General features: G+C 40.0%; 1 protein-coding gene across 7 annotated transcripts in view; it reads right to left on the bottom strand.

The window, feature by feature from the left end:
• Nucleotides 1–21,011: 21,011 nt before the first annotated feature.
• The window catches only part of PPP2R5E (protein phosphatase 2 regulatory subunit B'epsilon), a 75,632-nt gene continuing 70,872 nt past the window's right edge, over nt 21,012–25,771 (bottom strand). For all 7 annotated transcript variants that reach the window (XM_061464200.1, XM_061464203.1, XM_061464202.1 and 4 more), the window contains one exon: nt 21,012–23,209. In XM_061464200.1, coding sequence (XP_061320184.1) covers nt 23,110–23,209 — 100 coding nt within the window. In that variant the 3' untranslated portion in view covers nt 21,012–23,109. The remainder of the gene's footprint in view (nt 23,210–25,771) is intronic.

The raw sequence follows: 25,771 nt of genomic DNA, 5'->3' as shown, positions 1-25,771 counted from the left end.
CACACAGATAAGCACCACTGTGCAAACAAAATCTGGAAATTGTGCCCATTGCCTTCACTCTGCAAGCACAATTTTCAGCTATTCACAGGACAGAGTGAAGTCGAGGAATCTCGGTGCTATGAAAAACTTGCTCATCAGTGATTTAAAAGACAAGTGGGTGAGAGAAGTACAGCCATAAGCTGACTCAGTGACCTTGACAAAGTCACCTTCCTTCCCTGTCACCAGCTCATGGCTGAACAGTGACTTCCCAGTGCTCACTGCTCCAATACCAAGGCACACCCAGAAAAGGCAGGGCAAGCATCAGTGTAATTATAGACCCACTTGGGTGATGCTCTTAGAGGCAGGCAAGTGAGTTTGTTAACTTACTTACCTTACAAGCTTCAAATATATGCTCCTGGTAGGTTGTATTCAGGCCTTCTGTAGTATGAGCTATGGAAACCAAAAAGCAGACATTGAGGAAATGTGATATTAAAGTATTCAGGAAGAAACAAGATATATTGCACAGGTGTTCTCCCTACTTCAGGGTGAATAACCTGTGGCTTGAGGTCCTTGTCTCATTTCCAAGGTCAAAAGCCTATATCTGGTGCCACAGCAGGTCTCATACTCATGCTAACACCCCCGGTAACCCGCAAAGCACTTGCTATACTTTACTATTCAGCTTACAGCAGCCACTGCTCAGTTCTTTTTCTGTCTACTATGTGGCCTGCTGTTTCCCTGGTCAGTAAATTACACTAGTTACATACACAAAAGGCTGGTTATTCACCTTCAAAATTTGCCTTTGGTGTCTTTTTTAGGAAATAGTAATTGGAAGAAGTGAAAGAGGGAAGCAATTCTCTACAGCCAAGCAAGCCTCACAATAACGTCTCAGGACATTTCGCATAACAGACAGCCGCTGTCCCCTCTTTAGACATGACATTGCAGCAGACCTTCACCTCAGCATATGCTGAGGTGTACACCAACACAAACGGACCAGACTGTCATCCTAACTTTTCTTCTTCTTTCACCTTTTCTCTCTCCAACTCTTAACCAACTACTTCTGATGAAGCAGCACACTAGGTCCCTACCAGAACTGAGGCTGCATCAGCTGTACAAAGACTCTGCCCTAGAGCTGCAGTGAGAAGACTAAGCCTTGCACATCAAGATAGGGAGGCACCCAAGTGCAGGGCATTCTCCAGCAAGGACTCTCCAGTCACTGACATGAGTCCCTCTATCCAGCCTCAGCCTCCAGGCTTTCACAATCACCTCCTGAAACACAGAAAAGCAGTAAGCATTAAGTTCTATTGCCATCATCACATGGAAACCAACTACTTCAGAAAATTAATTCACTTAACAGAACACCAAACAACAACAACAAAAAAGAAAATTACAAGAGGAAGGGAAGAACAAAGAAAAAAGGAGCAGAATTTTTACTAAATACTTGAGAACCGCCCCGAAGTTAGGAGGAAGGGATGGTTAAGCTCTTTCCCAGTATTCTCACTCATTATTACTCACAGTTTTGCTAGCAGCAAATGACTTTATCTTCAAGTGAAGACCTATCAGGTGGGACATTGTGGAAGGGAACAGGAAGAGACTCAAAGCCGAATCAGATCACAGGGACATCAAGAGGAGCAGCAAAAGTCCTGCCACTGATCTAAAAATATCAGCAACTTTCAGAAAAAAATACCTAAAACCTTTTGTCTGTAATTTTTGCTGACCAAAACTAAAGCAAGAAAGGAAACCTTTACAGGCTTTTTAAAAACGTACGGTTTAAAAGTTCCTTGCAGTGAAAATAATGGTAAAAGTGAAAATATTCATCATAAATTCCTTTATTCGACTCTGGAAATGTGCCAGCAAAAATAAGCCCAGTATTAGAGACAAATACAGGAAATAGCTGCCAGATGGCAGATCAACCAGCTTTGAGAGATCCCTTTTCTTCTATGGATTAGAAAACCAGGTGTTGGACTTTCGGTTTGTGTAATTCAGTTTGGATTCACTGACTGCAGCTAACCAAGATTCTCTTCTGTTGTCTCCATTTGTACTGAATAAAGTAAAATGAAAGACAAATTACAGACTCTCTTTCTTACTTAAGCTTTAGAAAATCCTGTCTCTTCATGAGACAGACAGCAATTTCTGAAGGACTTGTGTCATGTCTCGTGAAATACGTGAGCGTTGGCTTTTTCCCAGGCAGAGTTTTGTCAACTTATTGTTTGTGAGGTTTTGTGTGCATTTTGTTTGGGTTTTTGCCATTGAAGTTAATTGATAAATCTACCACATACACCTGGCCTTCAGTGTACATCAGAAGTTTAAAAGCTGCACATTTTCTTTCCCTGATCTTTTGAATTCATTTGGTGAAATGTAAACAAAGCTTGTAAAGATGACTATGTCCATCACTTACCTGCCTGTTCCTTTTGTGAGACACAGACAGACAAGAACAGATAGACCATGAAAGCACATCTCATGAGGACTGCATATCCACTCACCCATTCTGGCTTTGTGGCTTTTCCCCTGAATTCTGGACAGGCAGAACACAGACATCAAATGTGATGTTCAAGGTGACAGGGTTATGAGAACAGGTAACTTATGGCCTTATCTGCTCCTCAAGTAAATCTCATAGGCTTTGCACTAGAGCTGCCATAGCAGTCTGCTGCAGCCCTCCACCATGTGTAACTTCAGTGGTTATAAAGTACCTGTGGGTTTAATCCAGCCAATTCCCAGCAAATCCTGAGAGGGCTTTGGACTTCTTGGCAAATCCTGAGAGCAAACTTTGGACTCCCAGTGACCAGTTTCTCTTGGCAGGACAGCACCATTCCCAGGTACATTCCTGGGAAGTTTGGCCAGCAGGGAGGACGCTTTGCTCCTGAACTAGCCTCTTACTGACCTGCCATTGCAGAAGTCCCAGTACACAGCCTGTGCACTCCAAAAGGCTCTCTGAAAAACCACCTCTCTCTTTCAAAGACCTTCTGGGCTCTCAGCCTACAACATGGGGTGACTCCATAGCTGCAAGAGACCTTGGGTATGCACAGGTTCTTCATTGCCTTCTGAATACGGCTTGTTTCTGTCTATCCCTGTCTCCTCTCCCATGCACAAAAAACAGAGCAATACCAGGTGCTGCTCACTTCCAGCGCTACATACAATTCCCAAATTAAAATTACCCAAACAGCTTAACTAACGTGATCACCCAAATTCTCAGCCGTGCAGGGAATTTTTGATTCCATCTTTATCCTTCAATGAGAAGCCTTTTCAATGAAAAGTCTTCTACTTTAAACATGCCCTAATATGTTTTTCCTATGATTAACCATCTACAAGGATAATTTATAGTTCTATAAGTCTTGAAATATTTCAGGTGCTATGAGCAACCTGTCTGTATCCTGATTAATTCATAACTCAGAAAGAGAGAGGCACAAATGATGGGGTGGAAAGGTGAGAGATCATACACAAGTGAAGCACTACTGACAGAGATCATGTTAGTTTAGGTTAAAAAGGAAACAAGAGCACCATTTTAAAATAGGTTAAAAGAAAACCACCATGGTTTACAATGGAAAATTATTGCTTTTCACGTTAGGTGCCAAACTTCTGGTTTCAGATTGAAAACATAGATCTGGGGGGTATTTTCAACCTACCATTACTGTGTTTGCCCCAGATTTCTAGGTCATTCTAGCAGAAGTGAGATCTCTCACAAAATTTTATGGAGGAGTGAATAAAATGCATTTCTTGCAGACATCAATGACACTGCTGACTTTCGAGAAAGAACTGAAATACAGTTTGTAGTGGCATTACAAATGTTTTTTGAGATGCCTTGCAAGCATGGAGAGGACCTTGGATAACTGAGTCAATATTACCATGCACGCAGATGTCAGAGAAGGAAGACTGTAGAAGTGGTCAAGGAGGTACAGTAAAGAATGGGCAGTTGACGCACTGCAAGTTTTAAGTGGGTTAGTCATGAGAAAGGAGCTGAGATGTGCTGTGAGGAGACAGACCAAAGGAAATGATGTTGTGTAGCTGCACACAGTAACTGCTGCAGCGAACCACACAGGCAGCTGGCAGGCCAAGAAGAAACTGGCATTCAGGCAAGCAAAGACAGTGACTGGACAGGAGATATTTAATGCACTGCACACACAAAGGTCAGGAAGGGTTGGCTGTAGGTTCAAGAGTGAGAGAGGAGAAATGGATGAGGAAATGAGGTGGCATGGGTTTGCTGGCCAAGTCCACAGGAGTAGGCATCCAAGAGAGGTTAGGATTCATGTTGAACAGGGAGAGTTATCAACTATCAGGTAGGAGGAGATGAAGCGATACAATACTAGATGTAAGTAGATGAATTCAGTAAAAAAACGGCACCAGAATCACTTTTTCCTATATATAAGCTAATATTAGACTTTGTCTCAATGGGTGATTTACTCTTTGCTGGTAGTTCTGACAGAAATAAACCTTTATGTCCTGAAAACAGCATTACAAACAAGTAAGTTAAGATTCCTTAATCCATCCCCACAGCTGCTGGGTATTGTGTTGGAGTGTGACTTTGTCAGTTGCTAAATTTTTGAAGAATGCGAAGAATTGGTTTGCAAAGGGACAGACAAAATAGGTTTAACCTTGAGAGGGCATGACTGATCTGTGAATTAAACTCAAAGGAAGTGAGTAAAGCTCATAGAAATCGTCTGACAGAAATACTGCCAACTGTAAGCACAATGCAGCAATCAGGAAATGTATTCTCAGACGGTAATGAGATAAACATGGACTCTCCCTACTAACAATGAGACACCAGTCCTGGCTGAATGTTTCAGGCACACAAAGCCACTTCTGCTTTAAAAGACTCATTTTGCTTCCTAAGCTTAACACAAACTGGCACTGTCTGAACGAGCATTAGGGTGAGAAGAATGAAGTTAGGAAAGAGGATTTGTCGAGGCTGCTGCGGATGTAAACCACTCCACACTTAGTACTTAGGGTAATGACCCATCTTAGGGAAGAGGTAATTACTTCTTGCTGCTTTTGGGGGTACCTGAGTTACAAGTGGCAGAATGGCCCGAAGAACAGACCTGCAAAACCTAGCCCAGGAGATTCGAATTGCTGTGAAATAGCACTGCCCTGTCTGCAACAATATCATAGCCGCTTTGGCACAGACACCACCTTACTAGCACTGCTGCTGCAAGGAAACTGTCAAACATGATTCATCTCCTTTCCATCCAGACCTGGAAAATGAAGTCCAAGGGCGAGGCTTAACAGTAAGAAAAAAATGCTAATCCACAGTTTGCTTGAGGCACATCTAGCCCGTTGAGACAACACTATTCTGCTAAAAAAGGCCTGCAGCTGTGATAGATTCAACCCAGAAGGGAAATACTGAAAGGCCTACAGCCACTAGAAGAGCTGGAGCTTCTTAAAAATTAGTAGTGAGCATCTCTAACATACAGGTATTGCACCCAAAAAAAAAGGTAATTCCAATAAACATAAATCTATAGCAGAACTAAAGGTTCAGTTCAGAGTCTTGATCTTAACCTGATTTTATGCAATATGGACAAACAGTCTGTATAACAATTGGAATACATTTACTAAAATTCCTGGTTTACACGTTTATATATGTGGTATCTCAGAAAAATTAATTTCTCAAACCTTACATTCTGAGCAAAATGTTTTGAAAGAAAAACTCAGAAGGAAAAATGTAAAGGCAAGTAGAAGTTAAGAATCTCTGTGATAAAGAGAAGGACAGCTTTGAAGAAAATGCATCCTGACCCAATGGTGCAAGGATAGCCATAACAGAAAATAAAAAAAGTGATAAGGTAAACCAGTTTGTCTCATACCTGTCCCAGTCTAAGCAGTGCAAATAGTGAGTCAGGAGTCGTACTCTACAGTGTCAGTAAGTTGTGTGTCGCAATGATTAAGAACTGCTTAACACACCTGACAGCCAGGATGAATCCACCTGCAATAGGAACATTCTTGGGGACTTCCCTGAAAACTTAAGAGTTGTTATATATACAGTGATATCTGGGAAAAAAAAATTATACATCTAAAATGGGTGCGGAGAAGAATAAAAACACCATTGCAAGCCCAGGCTATGGAATTCCTTAGTCACGGTCCTTAGGAAAGTAAGGACACTGCTTTCTTAAGGCTACCATATCTTTGCTCTGGAAGGGTGTGTTTGACAAGCATAGCTCCTAGTAATAATGATTAAGCATCACTAATTAAGAAAAAAGTGGATTGCTTTCTGTCAATACCAAATATGTTACACAATCAGAGCCTGAGAAAAGCAGTTGGTTAAAAAGTGTCAATTTAAGACAAAAAAAACCAACAGGGATCAAAACCAGGGACTGAAAACAACAGCCACCACATAAACTTACAACTGACCATGGTTGACTAACATGCCTGAAATAATGTAAACATGGGTTTAATTAACATAAAAATCAGCCTAAACACAGAGAAAACTTACAAGATAAAGCAGACTTCTACTTGACATTAACACCTTGGTAACTCCCTGGCTCCTCCCAAGTTTTGAGCCCTTCTGACACCTACAAGGCAAGGCAATACGTGGTTGAGTGTGAAAACAAATGACACCCTCTAAATGACACCTGACAAGATTAGTATTCCTCTCTGCTTAACACTTCACCCTGTCTCAGGAGAAAGTTGATCTGGAAAACTGCCTGATCAACACCTGCAGAACCAGTACCATAGGGAAGTTACCCATATGGGCAAAGCAACTATTATTATAAATAATCACTGATACCATAGAATCATAGAATAGCTAGGGTTGGAAAGGACCTTAAGATCATCTAGTTCCAACCCCCCTGCTATGGGCAGGGACATCTCACACTAAACCATATCACCCAAGGCTCTGTCCAACCTGGCCTGGAACACCGCCGGGGAGGAAGCATTCACAACTTCCCTGGGCAACCCATTCCAGTGCCTCACCACCCTTACAGTAATGAACTTCTTCCTTATATCCAATCTAAACTTCCCCTGTTTAAGTTTGAACCCATTACCCCTTGTCCTGTCACTACAGTCCCTAATGAACAGTCCCTCCCCAACATCCCTATAGGCCCCCTTCAGATACTGGAAGGCTGCTATGAGGTCTCCACGCAGCCTTCTCTTCTCCAGGCTGAGCAGCCCCAACTTCCTCAGCCTGTCTTCATACGGGAGGTGCTCCAGTCCCCTGATCATCCTCGTGGCCCTCCTCTGGACTTGTTCCAACAGTTCCGTGTCCTTTTTATGTTGAGGACACCAGAACTGCACACAATACTCCAGGTGAGGTCTCACAAGAGCAGAGTAGAGGGGCAGGATCACCTCCTTCGACCTGCTGGTCATGCTCCTTTTGATGCAGCCCAGGATACGGTTGGCTTTCTGGGCTACGAGCACACACTGAAGCCGACTCATGTTCGTTTTGTCATTGACCAACACCCCCAAATCCTTCTCTGCAGGGCTGCTCTGAATCTCTTCTTTGCCCGACCTGTAGCTGTGCCTGGGATTGCTCCCACCCAGGTATAGGACTTACACTTGGCATGGTTAAACTTCATGAGGTTGGCATCAGCCCACCTCACAAGTGTGTCAAGGTCCCTCTGGATGGCATTCCTTCCCTCCAGGGTATCAACCGAACCACACAGCTTGGTGTCATCGGCAAACTTGCTGAGGGCGCACTCAATCCCACTGTCCATGTCAGCAATGAAGATGTTGAACAAGACCGGTCCCAACACCGATCCCTGAGGGACACCACTCGTTACTGGTCTCCAGCCGGACATTGAGCCATTGACAACAACTCTTTGTGTGCGGCCATCCAGCCAGTTCTTTATCCACCGAGTGGTCCATCCATCAAATTGATGTCTCTCCAATTTAGAGACAAGGATCTCGTGTGGGACAGTGTCAAACGCTTTACACAAGTCCAGGTAGATGACATCAACTGCTCTACCCCTGTCCATCAGTTCTGTAGCCCCATCATAGAAGGCCACCAAATTGGTCAGGCAGGATTTCCCCTTAGTGAAGCCATGCTGGCTGTCACCAAGCAGCTTGTTGTTTTTCATGTGCCTTAGCATGCCTTCCAGGAGAATCTGCTCCAAGATTTTGCCAGGCACAGAGGGGAGACTGACTGGTCTCACCAGTGTCATTGATACAGAAATTTTATATGATCACTGAGACATGACGTGTGCTTCTGTGGATGTGTGTATCAAAACTGACACATGGGTTCCCTGATGTCTATTAGAGGTTGCCAACAGTACAACAACAGTACAACAGTACAGCAGCTTTTGCTCAAGGGCAGTAACATGACAGGTATCCATGATACTCATAATGCCTGAAAAATAGTAAGCACTACTCTTCTGTCAAATTTGCTATAAACAGCCAGGGACCTTGGCAGAAATAGGAAGAATTAAGGTGAATAAACTGATATGCAATACACATTTTTGTTTTTGTTCTTTGGAAAGCCTGGACAGAAATGCTGTAAGAGACAAAACATGAGATGTTTACCTGAGATGACAACATTGTGTTTCACCTTATATTTTTAAAGACCTGGAATGCAAGCTTTAAACATCGTAGCACTTCACTCTTGCACTTTTTGCCTTTATCAAACCTATGCTAAATAACTGATTGTGGACATTGCACACTACTGGTTACATGTTTCTCAGTTTTCACAGACCCTTTTGAAAGTGTGTATACCTTTACATCAACCTTTACAATGTTTTTTTCCCTGTTAAACTGTTCATTTGTGGTGACCATGCTGATTACATTCAGCCCAATGCAATTCAAGAATTCAAATCCAATGGAGTTGCTAAACATTGATGTGGATGAGAACTGGGCTCTCTAATTGTACACCAGGTTATTGCTTGGAGATCTGCTCTGAGTTCATTGCAATGTGAAAAAGATTCACCAAGAAATGTAGGTGCTATGTGAACTATATGTGACTGACATTAACCAATTTAACTGAAAGCACTTCCATGTTCCATAGCTTTCCCTTAATGGTCTTTTGAAAGGACATTTTAGGCTTTTATGACAGACTAGTGGGCAATTATACACCTCCATTAATCATCTCCTCTGGGCTCAGAATGTGAAGATGAAGCTTCTTAATCAAAACTACAGAAGTTCAAAAGTATATTACCATAATTCATTAATTTCCCTATCGTTCATGTCCAGTGCACTAGATAAAAGCCACCTCATTTTGACATGTATCACCACCAGTGCTAATGCTCCGTTTCCAGCAGTTTCTTGGTGATGAGTGAAGTTTACAGATCAGACAAAGCTGGAAATGAAGTCTCTGGAAAAAAAGCTACCGTCTCTTCCTATGAATCCTGTTAGAACAAACCCATAGAACTATTGAACTAATCAAAACCCAGCCAGGAAAACAAATATAATGATAGTCCCAAATCCCAGAGAGGCACTAGGTCAAACCAAACCTCAGCACAGCACAGAGCCAGACAGAAACAGGCAAGAAGTTTCAGCAGCAGACAGAGCTAAATCTTCCAGCCTGGTCTCTTTTTTAGCCTCGGGAGAAATGTGGATCTCAGTCAACACTCTGAGTCCTCAGACTCTTTCCAATTTAAGTGCATCATCCTGTTGCCACTGATTTTAACAAGCACCTCATGGGTGCACTCATTCCATGTCACAGGTCCAGTAGAGCTTACAGAGACACAAGGCCATAAAGAAAAGCAGGCCTCTGAGAAACAACCCCTACAACCATTCAGAGACAGCTTAGGTGAGCAGAGGTTTGCCAGCTTGCTGTTGCCTATCTTGAGTCACCAACTCGGCAGCCACTGAAGAATTACCAGCGGAGGGAAACAAGAACAGCTGGAGATGTCGAAGCTCCGTCTTTCACTTATGAGCATCACTGCCAGGGCCATATCACAGATTAACTGAAAGAGCACCATGGTGCTCTTTTCAGTTTTATGGTGTTATTACTACACACCTCTGCTTTTCTTCAAGCATGCTTTATATGCAGCTGTCTTTGTAAGTTATGTCTACTTTAATTAGGTTAGACAGATAAATCCTGATAAAACCAAAATGCTTTTGCCATTTAAAAACCAGACATTTTGCCGCTTTCAAAACAGACAGTACTATATTAAGATCTGACAGTCTAACAAGAAAAGTTTCATATTTGACAGCACTTCATACTGTATTTGATTCTGACAATGTCTGCTATATCCTCATATGCTCAAAGGTCAAATAGGTAAATCATGGCCCAATATAATAATTTCTTGCTTTGCTGGCGGCTGGCATGTTGCAAACAGTCATTGAAATCCAGCTGTTTAAACCACTGATCATCTATTTAAGTTGAAACCTAGTAGTGAAATGACTAAAAGGTATGTTTTTCAGTGTAGGATGCCAAACTGTACCCTAGGGATTCCCACTCAGGACTATGAACCCCTTCGATATGTAAAGAATACAACATACAGATGTTGCTTTGCAAGGAAAATGCATTACAAATTACTCACAGATTAAGCTGGAAAGATAATAAAATATTGGGTTGGACCCTAAACATAACGCTAGAAAATTAAAGTTAAGGCTTGCCTTTTTAATTAACACCAGTGATGACTAGATGAAGTGAGCAAATGCCCTGCAGGCTCCAAGTTGTATGGAACTGAATGTCTGAACTCATGGCCCTTCAGCATCACTGAAAAGCACCACAAGCTATAGTTAAATTTACAAGAGTTAGCAATAGCCAAACCTCCACTGACATTGACAGGAAAAAACTATGTTGGTCTATACTCCTTTTGGAAAACCCTCCCCAGATTGGCCCCAGGGTGATGAAAAGTCATAGGTACTAATACAAACCTGAAGGCTGTAGTCCTAAATTATCTAAAGTTATCAACTTTGCTGCTTTTGGGTGCTATTCTCTACACATCCTGGAGAACCATGGTGGAGCTAGCAGCATCTCTAAAGACACTGGTGACAGTGACAGCTTCTCTAACATCACAGTTTCAGTCTTTTTCAACCGAGAAATCACCTTTTCTCTTTTTTTTTTAATCCAAGGAGCCACCATGTTGACAGATTGATTAAGATTTGCTAACCCATTCTTTTCCCCCATTTTAGTTGTTTTATTGCATATGCAGGACTGCACCCATGCAAAGGTTTCCCAAATCTCGTTCTAATACATAAGGAAGAGGCAGTGACTCTATACAGAGCAACAAAAATTATGCCCACCCAGTCTCTCTGCTTGACCCCAGGGCAATGCTGGAATGAGGAGGATTCTCCATATCACAGGAATGCAGGAACTTCAAACCATGACCCTGATACTCCTCACTCTACTCACCACCTGCCAGAGCTTTGTCGGTATGTGGAGGAGTTATTTTACCTGGGCACAACTCCCAAACCTGTGCTCGCTGCTGCCACGTCTGGGGAGCTGCATCAGTCATGGCAGGTGCAGAGCTTGGAGAGGCCATGGATTTCTGACTGCTGGATACCACTGACCCCTGGTTGAAGTGGCAGGGCTCCAGTGCCCTTCCTGCAGACCCTGCTGCACACACTGCCGTACCATGCCCCGTTTGCCTGCCCTGTCAGCAGCGCTCCTGGTCACTGGTGCTCCCCAGAGGCTCCTTTTGCATGTGAGGGGGGAGCTTGGCTGCCATTGCTCCTGGTCAAAGAGCTACAGGCTGCTGGCAGGTCTCTCTGCTCCGCTGAGGTTCTGGTTCAGGAAACCCTGCTGTGCACCGTGCTGGAGCTCCACTGCTCCAGGGCAATAGGAGCAAAGCATTTTCCTGGATGTAGATAGATTTGACATGTTCAAAAATTACTTGCTTCCCTAATTTCTTAAGCATGTGCTCATCCCTGCAGGAAGATAAATGTTTTTGCCTTTTTTTTTTTTTTGTTTGCACTTCATTGTAGCACCCTGTATTATAAAACTTCACTTTTTTCTGAGATGTGTTTGGGTTATAAACCCCACATTTTTCCTCAGCATCCCTTCTTCTCTGCATGCATGGGTCAGAGCAGTGCACTTCATGCAAGCTACCTTCTTCCACGGTTTACAAAACATCAGTCCACTTCCATTACAGGGTGCCAAAACAGTACATACCTCGCTTCTCAGCATCATACTGATGTTTACTGCAGTCTGTACTAAACACCTCTCCTGTATGCTTTTGTTATTCTCCAGACAAAGAAAGTGAAGTTGCACTGATTAATATCCACTTTTCCTTAGATTAGAGTCTAGGTAAAGAGGTGTTTTTTTTCCTCAGGATGGCATGTTTTAGTTAAGTAATAATAATGGATAGTCTCAGAGGAGAAAAGGCAGTATCTGAAATGATGTCATGAAATGACAACTATACCAGGAAAGGGTAGTTCCCTGCCCTTGAAAGCAAAAAAAAAATCCTTTCAATTTCCCCAATAGCAGAATAGCATCTTTTGGATGATGCTGGTCTGTTTCTAACCAAATTCGTTTGTACACAGGCATTGTGTCTAGACAGCCTTAGAAAAACTGTCTCTACTTAACCTGAAGGGGTTGGGTTTTACTGTATGTGCCTTAGAGTTTAATTGTATGCTCACATTCTGGTCACAAATATTGCAGCACAAATTTATTCAGTTTTTCTCTGGAGCTGATGGATGCATCATTGTAAGATAGACAGGAAGCAAACAGGGATCACACATTCTTTCTGAAGCTTGTATCTATAAAAGCTTTCTAGAGGTCAGCCAGCTAATATACACACAATAGTAGATGATATGAATAGGATAAGTTTACTGCAGGAAGAGGAAATGAGTTCACATCACTCCTGTTAGTACTGACCAGTTTCCCATACAGACACAGCAGATTTGTCCAATCTCCTCACAGATCCCTATTTTACTTTTGGTGACAGCAACAGGACTTCCATCATTGACTGCAGCAGGAAGAGAATTAAATCAATGCAGTTTAGTGAAAAGCTGTACTATCTCATCATGTTTCTTAGAAGAAGGAAGATTTCCATCATTCAAGGAAGTATAAGTGCACCCAAGGTAAAAAAATAATAAAATACTCTCTTTTTTTAAACTTAGCCATGGTAGAAATCCATGGGGTTTATTTCTGAGATGAAAACAGAATCCCCTTCTACAGAGGGACAAGCTCTGTTCCAGACTAACACACATCTTTTTTCTACATATCCTCTGCTTTAAGCACCTGATTGATTTTGGGTCATTACTGACTTGCTATGTCCAGATCTTTCACATCCTCACATAGCAGAGGAGAGGACGTCTTTCTTCTAAAAGAGACAGGTGAGAGGCACAACTCGACCTGACAAGGGATCCCACAGAATAGTGGGTAAAGAGGGTATGAGCTCTGGAGGGCAGGAGGAGTTTGCTCAAACAAAACAACTGGAGCCTACATGATCTCCACATCAGAGGCATGTCATTTGGAGCTGCAGTGGAGTTGGCAATAAGGAACAAGAGTTGCCTCTTGAGAAAGAAGGAAGAGTTTAGGATGAAAGATGGTCTCTGGTAAGAGGAAGTAAAGGAAAATCGAATAACAGAGAGCACGTGCCAGGTTGGGGCAAGGAGGAGTGAGGAGGTGCCTAATCACTGAGATGCTTAAGGAAGAGTGAGTGGAATGGAAAACCTAAGGACTGGGGAGCCCAGGGGGACTGGGTGAGGGCTACCTCATGGCCCTCTCTCCCCAGGACATACCTGCTCTCTTATCTGTGCAGAGCAGGTATGTCCTTCCTGCATCACTCACACTCCCATCCCACTGGCATGGGAATGCAAGAAACCTTTCTCGTCACCTGCCCAGTTCTCTTTTTGCAGGCAAAAAAATAACTACCCAATGCTGCAAAGAGACATTTCCAGACAGTAAGATGTTACTCGGAAGACGTATTAGCATGAACAAACTGATGAGGATAATGGATGGGAATGACAGAATTCAAACACAGGGAAAACAATTCAAGCCTACAGTAAAGGAAAATAGATTTCAAAGCTGCGTTTTGGGGACTCCAACCACTGCCAAGTCAGGCAGAACAGATGAAAACCAGTCAATATGGAAGTAAATTCACACAATTTTAACTGACTCCTAGTATTTCCATAGCAAGCTTGAAATCACTGTCCCTAAGCCTTACCTGTATTTTGCACATCCTGGCTATTGAAAGATTGTTGTAAGGGAAATACTTCCCTTTCATCTGATTTTTCTGTTTCTGTTCTGTTCAATAAAGCACAGGGATATAATACTTATCATAGTTCTGCCTTGCAGCTATCCAGCCATAATGAATGAAGGCTGGTCAGTCAGCCATCCCACAAAACTAAGCTTATGCAGAAACCACAGTTTAAGCATTGGAAATTGAGTTGTTATTTATTACTGCAGGATCTGTACTTCTTGCTTCATTCTCCCTGCTGCAATAATGACACAGCCAAATCAGGGTGTACTACATCAGTGACTAATCAAAGTCAACTCAAAAAAAAACAAAAAAAAAAAAAAACCCAACAAACAAGCAACCAAAGATTATGACATTAAATGGCTTATTTATAGGCTCTGTTACTCTAGACAATGAATCCAAGCATTTACATTTAATTATTAGATGTCAAATCCCAATAATATGTAGGATATTGTTCCATTAAGTTAGATACCGCATACATTTCATTGCCAACAATTTGAAACTTGTTTGGTAATTTAGAAGAGATGGTGGATTCAGCAGGGACATAAATTAGGCTTAATTAATAGGGGAGAAAAAAAAGGGGGTGTGGTGTGTCTTAACAATCTAATTTAGTTGGTCTCTTTTTCCTTGGCACTGAATTCATAAACCAAAGGATAGACTCTATACATACCTGATACCTGCTGCAAGATAGCATTCTATGACTGCTAAGGCCCCTTCTTGATTTGGTCAAGTTTGAAGCACTTGATATAAACCAGGGGGCTGCTGTTGGAACAGCATTGCTTATAATTCGGGCAAGAAGCCTAATGTCCCTTTATGGTAAGGTTTCCTAAGGAAATAAATTCGGTGTTATTACGCCACCACATGACCCGACTGCTGGCAGTTCTCCTCTCCTCTCTGCAGTTCTGTCCCAGTTAAGTTCAACCAGAGGAGCCAGTGCCTCAGGCTCCTGCAAGATGTACCTACAAAGCTGTACAACTGCTTGATCTTCATTACTAAAGCGCATTTGGACTGCATAGAAAGTTACCAACACATGCTCACTGCAACAAAATCAGACAAAAATTCACAGAAAACAGAAGTCAAAAAAGTTGAAAGTTGATGGACTAAAATGCCTCAGGACAAGCAGCCACCTCTGCTCTCCCAAATTCTGACAAAAACCTACAAACCAGCAACAATACTCTCAGCCTGTCTAAGCTGTGTTAGCAGAATCAAAAAGGCTTACATGGCCTGTGAGGATCTGGTCTTTGCAGATACCGACCAGAGATACCCCTAAATTAAGACATTACATCTCTAGGAGCTTTGGGGGATGACTGCACATCGATTTCCACACAGAGGGCAGCTTGAGGGATGAGCGCTGAAGGTTCTGCTTACATGGACCAGGAGCACTGAAGGGGGACTTCTATGGACCTTCTCTGGAAGCATAGCTCTTGAAAGCAGCTCCTTTTTCCTCTCCGGTTTACAGTGTTGCACATAACCAAACTTACCATCAGCAGAATTAGCTCTACAGCAAGAGAAAACAAAAATAGGTCAGGTGGGGGAAGATCCCTGTCTGATCTTACAATAGGGTGTCAAATCAAAGCCCTTGGCTCCTATAGCTTTATCTGTTCTGCTGCATTTATTGCAGAGGCATTTCTAAATATTGGAGCAAATTTATAGATTTCAACATTTTCAAAGTACTTTAACAACAAACTGAATAATCAAACATAGCAATGGGATTTGAAGTAGGGGAGGGGCCTTTTAATGATTCATGTTGGAAGATTTAGGGGGTTTAATAGATTGAAGGTCACTATGGAAATAAAACTGAAAAGAAGCTTCTACACAGTTTCTGCTAAAGCAGAGTTACATCGTGAAGTCAGGTGAGAACACAGCTCCACAGGACCTCTCAATAAATCTCTGTTCTTTAGCTAACTGCATGGAAAAGCATTTGCTTGGATAAGGCTAAAACACCCCACTGGTCCACTATCACCAATCCTGCCCCCTCATGACAATTTTGGAATTAAACCAAATGAAACAGGAGATTTTGCTGAAATTGCAGCACCTTGGCGCAGGAGGCCAGCATCTCTCAGCAGCATGCGGATAAGAGGGGCAGCAGTGTGAAGCACCACAGTACAGTAGCAAATATTCTTCCCATTGTATTCCTCAGTGTAATTTTTGTCTGGCCAGAATTGATGTTTGAAATGTGGTGCATAATCACCAACCATGACAATTACTGCCTGATGAGTGTCACGGACAGCAAATTGTAATAACATCCCTGTGCATTTGTGAAATAATCTGTGGACTAATAAGCTAAATACCACTCTTTGAATTCCACATTTCCTTGCTCCAGAAATCAAGAGTGCGTTTTGTCAAGTTTCAGTTTACTTTGAGATCTGTCAACTGGCCTGCTGCCTCCCAGCTGCCTGAAACAGAAAGCTATATAATGCAGACACCCATTATGGTTGGAGATAGTTAAGTACACAGTGATTTTCCACTTACGCACATTATCTACATAGTTGAAGTAGCATCTAGAAAAGCATAGGAGTTACCACATAGTCTTAGTGATGACAGATGAGCATAAGCTGTGGTCCTACTCAGTACATTTTGCAGAATTAATACTAAAGGATACCCAAAAATTGAGCTGTACTGTTTAACCAATTTCCTTACACAGCTAAGCCATGTCCGCTTCACCAGAAGGTGAAGATTCAAAATTGATCTGAGCCTGCTCAATTCGAAAAAGATTTACAGGTAACCCCTGCCTTTTGTTGCTGGAAGTCTCCACACATCCCTCTACAAACACACGGTCTTTTCTTCCTTGCTCTCAGGGCAGTTACACTTGAGCTTCAATCTGCTTTGGCTGCCAGGTTGGCATATCGCGTACCCTCAGTGTGCTGCTCCACGAGCAAGATGCTCTACAAATACTGCCTCTTGGGTTGCTGCTTTCTCTGTCAGTGAAGCGCAAGGCTCTGTACACAAGAAAAAGCTTGTCCCAGGTGGTGACAAACTAAGAATTTCAAAAACAAGATTCAGAAGCTGTACAAAAGATCCCTTATCCCTTTCTCATTCTCTTTTTGGAAAACCTTCCTGAATTCAGGGGTAACACAAGACAAATTCCCAGACGTTTTCAAGTGTGTATCAAAGGTATAAGACCGTCCAGCAACACAAAAATACACATTTCTTTAAATGCATCACAAGCTTTCCATCCTTCTTGAGCAATCCCAAGCTTCCCATACCTTCAGTGATTTGGGGGGTGGGGGGTGGGGGGGGTGGGTATGGGTAGGGATAAATACTGAAGAGACAAAACGAAAGGGGGGAGAGAGTAACACAAACAGAATAATAGGAGATCAGTTTCAGCATGACAATTTTTCATCTGATGCAGACTTCCAGAAAAGCCTGCAGTCACTACTCACAGTCAATACACTTTAAGATATTTACTAACAAATTCAGGATTGGCTTCGGCATTTAATCTTTAAAACCACAGACAACTCCAAACTCATAATGCAAGACCTTGTATCAGTTTCTAGTTTAATACCCAAGCTATTGCTTTACTGTACACTGAAGCAATAATTGAGCACAGACTTGGCAACAGCCTTTACCTGCAAACAAAACTACTTTTGTAAGTCATAGGCTTGTGATCTGGGGTCCAAACAATGCAAGATAAAACTAGGCACTCTGCTATTATATGAGAAACCAAAACATTCCTGAGAAGACGACAATGAAAAATTAGCAAAGCAATTATCATTACCAAAAGTAGAAAAGTAACTTTTTAATTCCCATCTTTTAAAGGTTGTTTTCTAACTTTCAAGTACTGAATACAAATTCTACCCTGAAGGCCTATTTACTGCATGCTCTCAGTTTAACTTCTTTGGAAAATACTTGCCTTGCAATAAGAGAGAAGTGAGGTTGTTAAGTGATCTGAATATTGTCTTACAAATATTTGAAGTGATTTGTGACAATGAGCTCTTCTAACAAGGCACGTAAGATGTGCAACTGCTGAAAATCTAATTTGGAAAAACTCAAAATGGAAAGAATTTTTAAGAATTAGGCTACTGGAATAATCCACATAGGAAACCGATATTTAAAAATAAGAGGTAAATGTTAAATACATCTTGTCCCCAGTTTTATTGCAGCATCCATATCTGCCGCAATTCTAGTAAAACAATTTTTAAACCAGCATTGACCCTTACCAGGCTGTATCTGTGGTTCTTCCAGAGGGTGTTTTACACATACATGACCACCTTAAGCCTCTCTCTTTGCTTTCAAACTGCAAGACAGAGTAGTTCCAGGACTTAAAACAGCAGTATGATACTATAAAAGAACAAGTTCCTTCACCAGCTGTGAAGTGTAAGGCTCAAAGGTTTTATAAAGAACATTGTGTGGCTCTAAATCCTCTCTTCTGTATCCACTGTCCTTTACCTTCCTCAAAGGCGTGGTTGTGTGCAGTATGAGGACGCTCATCATCATGAAAGACCTTAAAAAAAAAAAAAAACCCAACTTTGTGAAATGAGTATTTGCTATGGTAAATCTGGCAGAAACTTAAATTGCCACCTCACTGTTTGTTTTTTTTCCCTCGGTCCTTACAGTCAATACAGAATGGGTATCTGATCACTGGAAGGTCACTGATGAAAAGATACAGGAAGTTTAGATGGGAGGAAGTGGAAAAAAAAGCCAAGCACCTGGAAAACACTTCATTGCTTCTTTTATTTAGATGCACCCACAGTACAGAGCCTCTTCAGCATGTGCAGAAGAGGAAGATCACACATTTATAGCTGGGAGCACCACTGAGTTTGAGTTTCTTTGATACCATTTTTGAGAAAGTAAACTATTTCCAAAGAATTACATTTGAATCCAAGAACTTAAGACCTGCTTGTACTTTATCCATCAGTGGAGATTATTTTTCTTTTATTATTACTTCAATGTAAAGTAGAAGACATTTTCAAAGTCTGGTTGAACCAGTCTATGTATTTTCATATGCACCTTCTAATTTATATGAAAAAGGCTTCGTTCCCCCCCCCCCCAGTTAAATGTATCTAAATTTAAAACCAGTAATCAACCAGAGCATTCCTTTGGGGAAAAATGAAATTTTGCTGCCCTCTCCTGCTTAAACAATGAAATGCTAAAATATTAAGATCTATGAATCTAATGCTAACCTTCAACAAAAAGCATGACAGGTCATCTGCTATACTAGAATCAAAAATAGGACAACAAGAAGAAATGTACTGGTACTATTTATATTTGAAAACTCCTCATCATTACATGAGGTTATGAATACAACATATTTACAGTAAGTGATCCAAGTAACAAAACCTTGTATTCAGAGAGGTCATGATAAAAAGTGTTTGCTTCTGTGGATAGGAAGCAACAGTTGGATAAAAGTTTTCAATGAGAATTAGCTCCATTCTGTTTCAAAATACTGTTTCATAGACTTCAAAACAAAAAAAATGGGCTATGCAAAATCTGCTCACATTAGTAACTAGCAAAACTAATCCATGGCTCAATCCAGAGCTGCTAAGGGAAGAGGGTGAGCCAAAATAAAAAAGCCACATCTAAATAAACACATTCTTCAGTCCTGAGCATTGTCACCTTTGTCTTGTTTTAGGGCAACTGCTTCGGGATGGTATTGTAACAGTTAAGAGAATAGGCCATCTTTGTTTTCCAAGACAGAAATAAAAGCAAATTATTTCAGTTTTACTTGAAGGAGAGAAGAAACTTGTCTTTCTCCCTCCTCAAAAACAAAGTTTTTAGAACTCCTAATGTATTCTCCTTTCCACAAAGTGAGAGAGCCTGAGGCTGTACTTAATGCACTTACAATATAAGTACAGCTGCTATATTTCTTACTCAAGCAATTCTTGGCTCTAACACCCTAAATTTTTCCATAAATAGGAGGAAATTAAAAAAAATTAAATCCTTTTATTTATGCTAACAAAACCAAGATTAAATTTACTGTAACCCTTCTAGTGAATACTTCAACAGCATTAGAATACTTTTATTTAAAGCATTCCAACCTTTTGAAGAGACACAAAAAACACTCAAAAGCAAGGAAAGAAAAACAATAAGGGAGACTTGCAACATAAAGGTTGGACTCAGTGATCTTAAAGGTCTTTTCCAACCTAAACTATTCGATGAATCTATGAAGAAAGCAATGTGTGCTCAATTTAAAGTATAAACTTTACTTTTACAGTTGGTATATCCCCATGACCTGATGCAATGCCCTAGCTAGAAAATGCAGCTCTTTCCTTTTACCAGAGAGCATTCAATCCTTTCTCCTGAAATCAATATGGTACAGGACACAAGTGACCACCCAACAACCACCGTATGAGCAGTTAATAAAAACATTTACACAAATAAAGGTAGCTTCTGGAACTCAAGAAGCAAATGAAAGCATAGACACACTGATCACACTTGGGCCCATACACTGCCACCTTCTTTGCCGACAACTCCAATTGATGGGAGCATTGCAGAGTGGCAGGAAATTGCATTTGGATTGTGGCAAACAGTGGACCCTGGGGATGAGGTCGCATCATTGTGGCAAGTGCTTCTTCATGTACATCATACAGTGCAACCTAGCGCCGTATCAGCCTTTTAGACTCAAGTGGCTAATATCACATCATCTCATTCACTTTAAAGAAATGTCCCTTCTTGGAAGTGACAAATCATCTATGAACTTTAGGTACTTCCCACCATCCCCACATCAGAGGTAACATTAGAGGTAACAAAATATTGCAACCCATCAGGTTCTCATCAGTTTCACATGATCAATACCGGAATGTCAGGTCAAAATCAAAAATAGTTATGAACAAACAACACTCACCTAAACTCTAAGTACAGGACAAGGTGCTTTTTCTAATTTCACATTGCTGTGTTCTACTCCACCAGCTGGAAAACATTAATTTTTTTTCCTCCATTCTATCTCAATTTTTCACAACTGAACATTAGTCTTTGAGCATGAGTTTGGGTGCACCCCTCTTGTAAAGCATGATCATTTCACACAAAAATCACACTGTCTAGTATTTTTTTGGTAACAGAAATAAAAGACTGTCAAAATCAATGGGCTAAGGGACACGATTTGTTATAAATTTATTTAATCTTCAGTATTTCAGCTTGCACCTTTGCTTCAGCACTTTAAAATAAAATGTTTCAACTATGACAGTAACTGCCTAATTTACATTGCGTCCCAGTCAATGTTCTTAAAAGAAGCTTGTACTAATCCCACTAAACCATGTTGTGTTTGGTGTTGCATATGACTAGTTCCACTTTTTTTTTTCCAGAATTAACAGTGTCAAGTTTTTACAAAATTGTTGAGTTTACAACATCTGTGTGCGCGGACCCGGGAATACAAACCGTGACCTGATAATCCTGAAACAGTCAGTAGTCTAGGAAGGAATTCTTTTTTACCTCTTTTCCATGCCTGAAAACAAGAAAACTTCAAATCCTACTGTATATTTAAATGGTAGGAAGAAAAATATACAAGCTTGTATTTATACTGTATTTCTATCAATGGCAACAGGTCATAAATTCATGTTTGCAACTATCACAAAGACTCAAGAACACCAATTCAGTTTTATACCGTAAATACTGCTGGATTGATGGTTTAGGATTATCAACTCACTGTTGTCATATGTCTGTAACAGTTCAAAAGCATCCTGGAGAAAAATCCTGAAACACATACCTTTCGGTATATAATAATGCAACTGCATTAGCTAAATATATACTGTACATAAATCTTATCAGCATTTTACCTACCAAAGATGTAAGATTCCACTTTCAGATACAAAGCAGATAGCCAATAATGTATACTTATAATACAGCCCTCTTCTTTGTTTTTGTATTTTTTCTTTAGTTTTAAACAATTTGGTCACAATGCACCTTTGATATAAAAGCATTTTAAACTTTATTATTAATACTCAGAACATTAGGATTTCCAGAATTTTTTTCAGTAGCATTTGTAGAACCAGTTTTGGTAACAAATACAGTAGTTAGGAATGAGCATCCAGATGAGAATGCATAAGTATATTACCCAGAATCCTTTCCAGCTAAGACCATAGGGCTGGTACTGTGATGAATAATAGTACTAGAACCACAAAAACACTATAGTATGTTTTTTAGAGGCTACATCCTCTTTTGCTGGAACACTTTATAAATACATATTAAAAAGTAAGGCAACAACTCCAAACAGTCCAAACTGCTATCTCAACTCAATTTCCAATTAGATTCATGACCACTGGAAACTAATTTCATGCTCACACTGTTTAGCATTTGTCTTCATTCTTTCAAAATGGTCCAATAAAAACATACTGTAATAATTTAGCAATTAGTATTTCTAAAACAACTCTGGTACGTGTGTCCAATGCCACATCACTAATACTGGTTAGGTACTGAAGTCCAGGGTGTTACCACTGCCTGTTTTTAAAGGATTGTGGACACTACTTTGGATTTGCAATAAATCGGTGCTCAAATCCAAAGCTCCCTTTCCTACTATGTTTATCACCTACTTGTTTTTTTTAACTCCTAATGTTCAAATTAAGGAAGCACCAGAGACAGCCTGGTACTAAAAAAAAATGCTCACACCAGTAAACAAAACTTTATTCAGGACCATGTTTTTCATGGCCCTGATCTGAATGGACATTCAACTTATGAAGATGTGCAAAAGGAAAAAAAAAAGTCAAATTACAGTAAAGTTATCCAGAGAAGGAGGATGTTACACAAACTCATAAGGAAATGACAGTCTTTTTTCTCTTTTACTATAAATACATTTAACAGTTTAGCAGAAAGACAAGCTAAATTTTAAGATTGTTCACATTTGAAAGTTGTATTATACTCTCTGCTAATGATAAATAAGGAACAGGTCCTGACAATGGAATTTGACATCGCAATTTTCATCAACAGATCTTTGAAGACTGGTTTTAAAGAAGGGTTAAAACAATGACTATGTTTGTAAAGTTCTGAGAAGTCCATCTGCTGTCCAAACTTTGGATTAAAGTCCTTATTTTTTCCTTTACTTAGAGACAGGTATATACAGTGCTGTTGTAATAATGAAACAAATGTGAAATCTACTGTAAAGTTGCACAATACAGAAAACTGTTGCTCCATCTTCTACTACATAAATGTGTGACTCCACAGGTTAATAATGCTGTTTTGTTGGTTTTTTTTGTTAAGTTGGAATTATTCCATCACGTCTAAGACCTCTCTTTAATTCCAAATCCTCCAGTTTTTTCCACAGTTCTTCACGTTCTTTCTCCTTCTTCTTCTCACTGACAGATGAAATAAAACAAAAAGTTAGCACAAGAGAATACTGTAGAATGTTTATGTTAAAATATCTACAGCTGACATGAATTAGCAGCACTGATTTTGTTAAACATAACTGCAATTTTCCTAACGTATTTAAGTTTCTAAAAAATTTTATTACCTACGTATCACTGAACAAAGCAGCACAAAAAGAATATAAACCATAAGCTGACTGAAGTGACAGCATGCACTGACACTAATTTGTAATGCAGAAGAAAAAAAAAATGGGCTTTTACTATGGAACATTTTAAAATATTGGATATATTATGGAACAAAGATATCATAATTACAAAAACTAATGTTTCAGGACTGGCTTGCATTTAATTATTTTCAAGATACTTTTAAGAAAGGTATTTTTTAATCTTATAAATAGCCACTTTCTAGAACAAGCATTCCCTTATTCTTTTGGAATCACTGTTCTAACTTACATTGACTGGTGGCTTTCATATCACTTAGGTAGCAGCCAAGGAAAAGTTCAAGCTACAAGATGTGCCTTTCAGTGATTTATTCCTTTTCCTTACAAATTCCTACAAGATCTATGTAGCATTTGCTTTAACAACAGACTTTAACAACTAACCTACCATTTACTTTACCTGCATTATTTACTTTCTGAACTTCTGTCTCTGACATAGCTTACTCTGAATAAACCTCCTTGATATTGCAAGGTACAAAATCCTTTCCATTTCTACTACATCACCTTGTAGGTTCAGATTAAATGGAAATCTTAACAATTACAGACACATTCTCTGCCAGTCACATTAAAGAATTCTTGAAAAATATTTCAGTGGATTAGAAAATTCCTACACATCTTGATTCAGTCAAGATGCCAATATCTGGCTCATTTATCTGAAATTTTTATTTTCCCAAGTGTATTTTAAACATATAAAAATACAATCCACTTTCAGATAAATCCCTGAAGAATGTTAAAGGGAAAAGGAAAAACAAACAAAAAAACAAGCCCATTGTCACTAAAAGTATTTCAAATTAAATATAAGAATAAATGAAATAGCCTGACATTCTCAGGCTACTTACCGATATTTATCTTCTAAGCACTATGAAATACATGCCTGCTTACCTAAAAGACTGTTAGAAGATGATCACCATATTCAACTTACCTATTTGACCTATGAAAGTCATTAATATCTAACATATTTCTCCTCAATATTTAAGTCGTATCAAGTTACCTTTTGAAATGCAGTTCTATTAAGATGCTGAACATTTTCTGTAAACATTAAGGCTTTACATGTGTTAAAATGCTAAGTAGTAAATAAAAATGATGAAATGGTTAGCATCAGCCTTGATAGGAGCTTCAACATCAGTAGGTTCAAGGGAAATTCTTTGTGCAGTTCAGACAGTAAGCCTCATGCATTATCCAGACATGGGACATACTAGTACAGTGTCTGGTCCTGTTAAGTGCAGAGTTCCTCACCTTAAGGGGGGTAAAGTGCAATCTCAAATTGATGTTAAGTCACTGAGCTCCCTCAGTAAAAGGGTAGATTAGATGACTGGTCCTAAGATTCTCTGCCTTTTCTATTAGAAAAGCATGCAGCATTGTCTCAACTGCACTAACAGATTGAGCCTTATTTATCCACACCTATCTGGAATTGATCTGGCATCTTAACTCAAATATATATCTACATCTCTAAAACTAAAATACTGTATTAATGAACTAACCTGTTAAGTGTAGACTTTTGAGTGTGTGTATAAAACTTTGTATTTTACAAAAATGAAGCAGAAGGACAGTGTGATTCCAGGCCTACAATTCAAAAAACATGGCCTCCAAGACTTTAGAGACAATGCTAACTAACAAGCTCAAATGACATACAGTACCCTTTGCTTTGCTTGGGAGAGCCCTGAGTCATAGAAAAGGTATGACGTAAATAAAACTGCAAACTGTTCAGAGTTCCTCAAGTTTCCTCATTTTTTTTCACCTGACACTTTGGGTAAGCTTTAATTGCTCTTCAACTGGAAAATGACGATTAAGAAAAATGGGAGAAAAGCCAAAAAACATTTTACTAGGGTGGAAGTGACATATATATGATTGGTGTATCTAATGGATCCTGCATGTTAGAAGACTCCAATGTCAGAAGACCCAGAAATAAGAAATGAAAGGGTTAAGAGATGCTTTTTTGCTTTAAGACCGTATCTAGCCTATGGACAGTAGTTTGGCAAATCAAATCTTAGGATGTGCCCCCTCATGTTTCCAAACCTCAGTGTAACTTTTTTAAAAGTCTTTAAACAAAGTGTTAGCTTTAAACCCTTGTTCTTCTTTTGCTATTGAAGATCTTGATACTCTCAAGCCTTTTGGAATGTGGAGTCAAAAGGAACTCCAGGAGGAATGCAATTGGATACTGTATTTCATAAGGGGTAAAGAACAACCTGTATATGATATCATCTTGCATCTTTCAAGCAGAAGGCTGAAGAGCATGCAAAGGGAAAAATGAAGCATTGTGTCTATTATGTGTGAGATTATGCATTGCACCTAAGTGTGAGGGAAAACCTAAAGAGCAGCCCGTGTGCACAGCTGA

The sequence above is a fragment of the Pezoporus flaviventris genome, unplaced genomic scaffold (assembly GCF_033815535.1).
Source record: "Pezoporus flaviventris isolate CSIRO_AGI_PZ_B2104156 unplaced genomic scaffold, CSIRO_AGI_Pfla_v1 ptg000036l, whole genome shotgun sequence".
NCBI classification, from domain to species: domain Eukaryota; kingdom Metazoa; phylum Chordata; class Aves; order Psittaciformes; family Psittacidae; genus Pezoporus; species Pezoporus flaviventris.
This window is presented reverse-complemented; position numbering and strand designations above follow the sequence as displayed.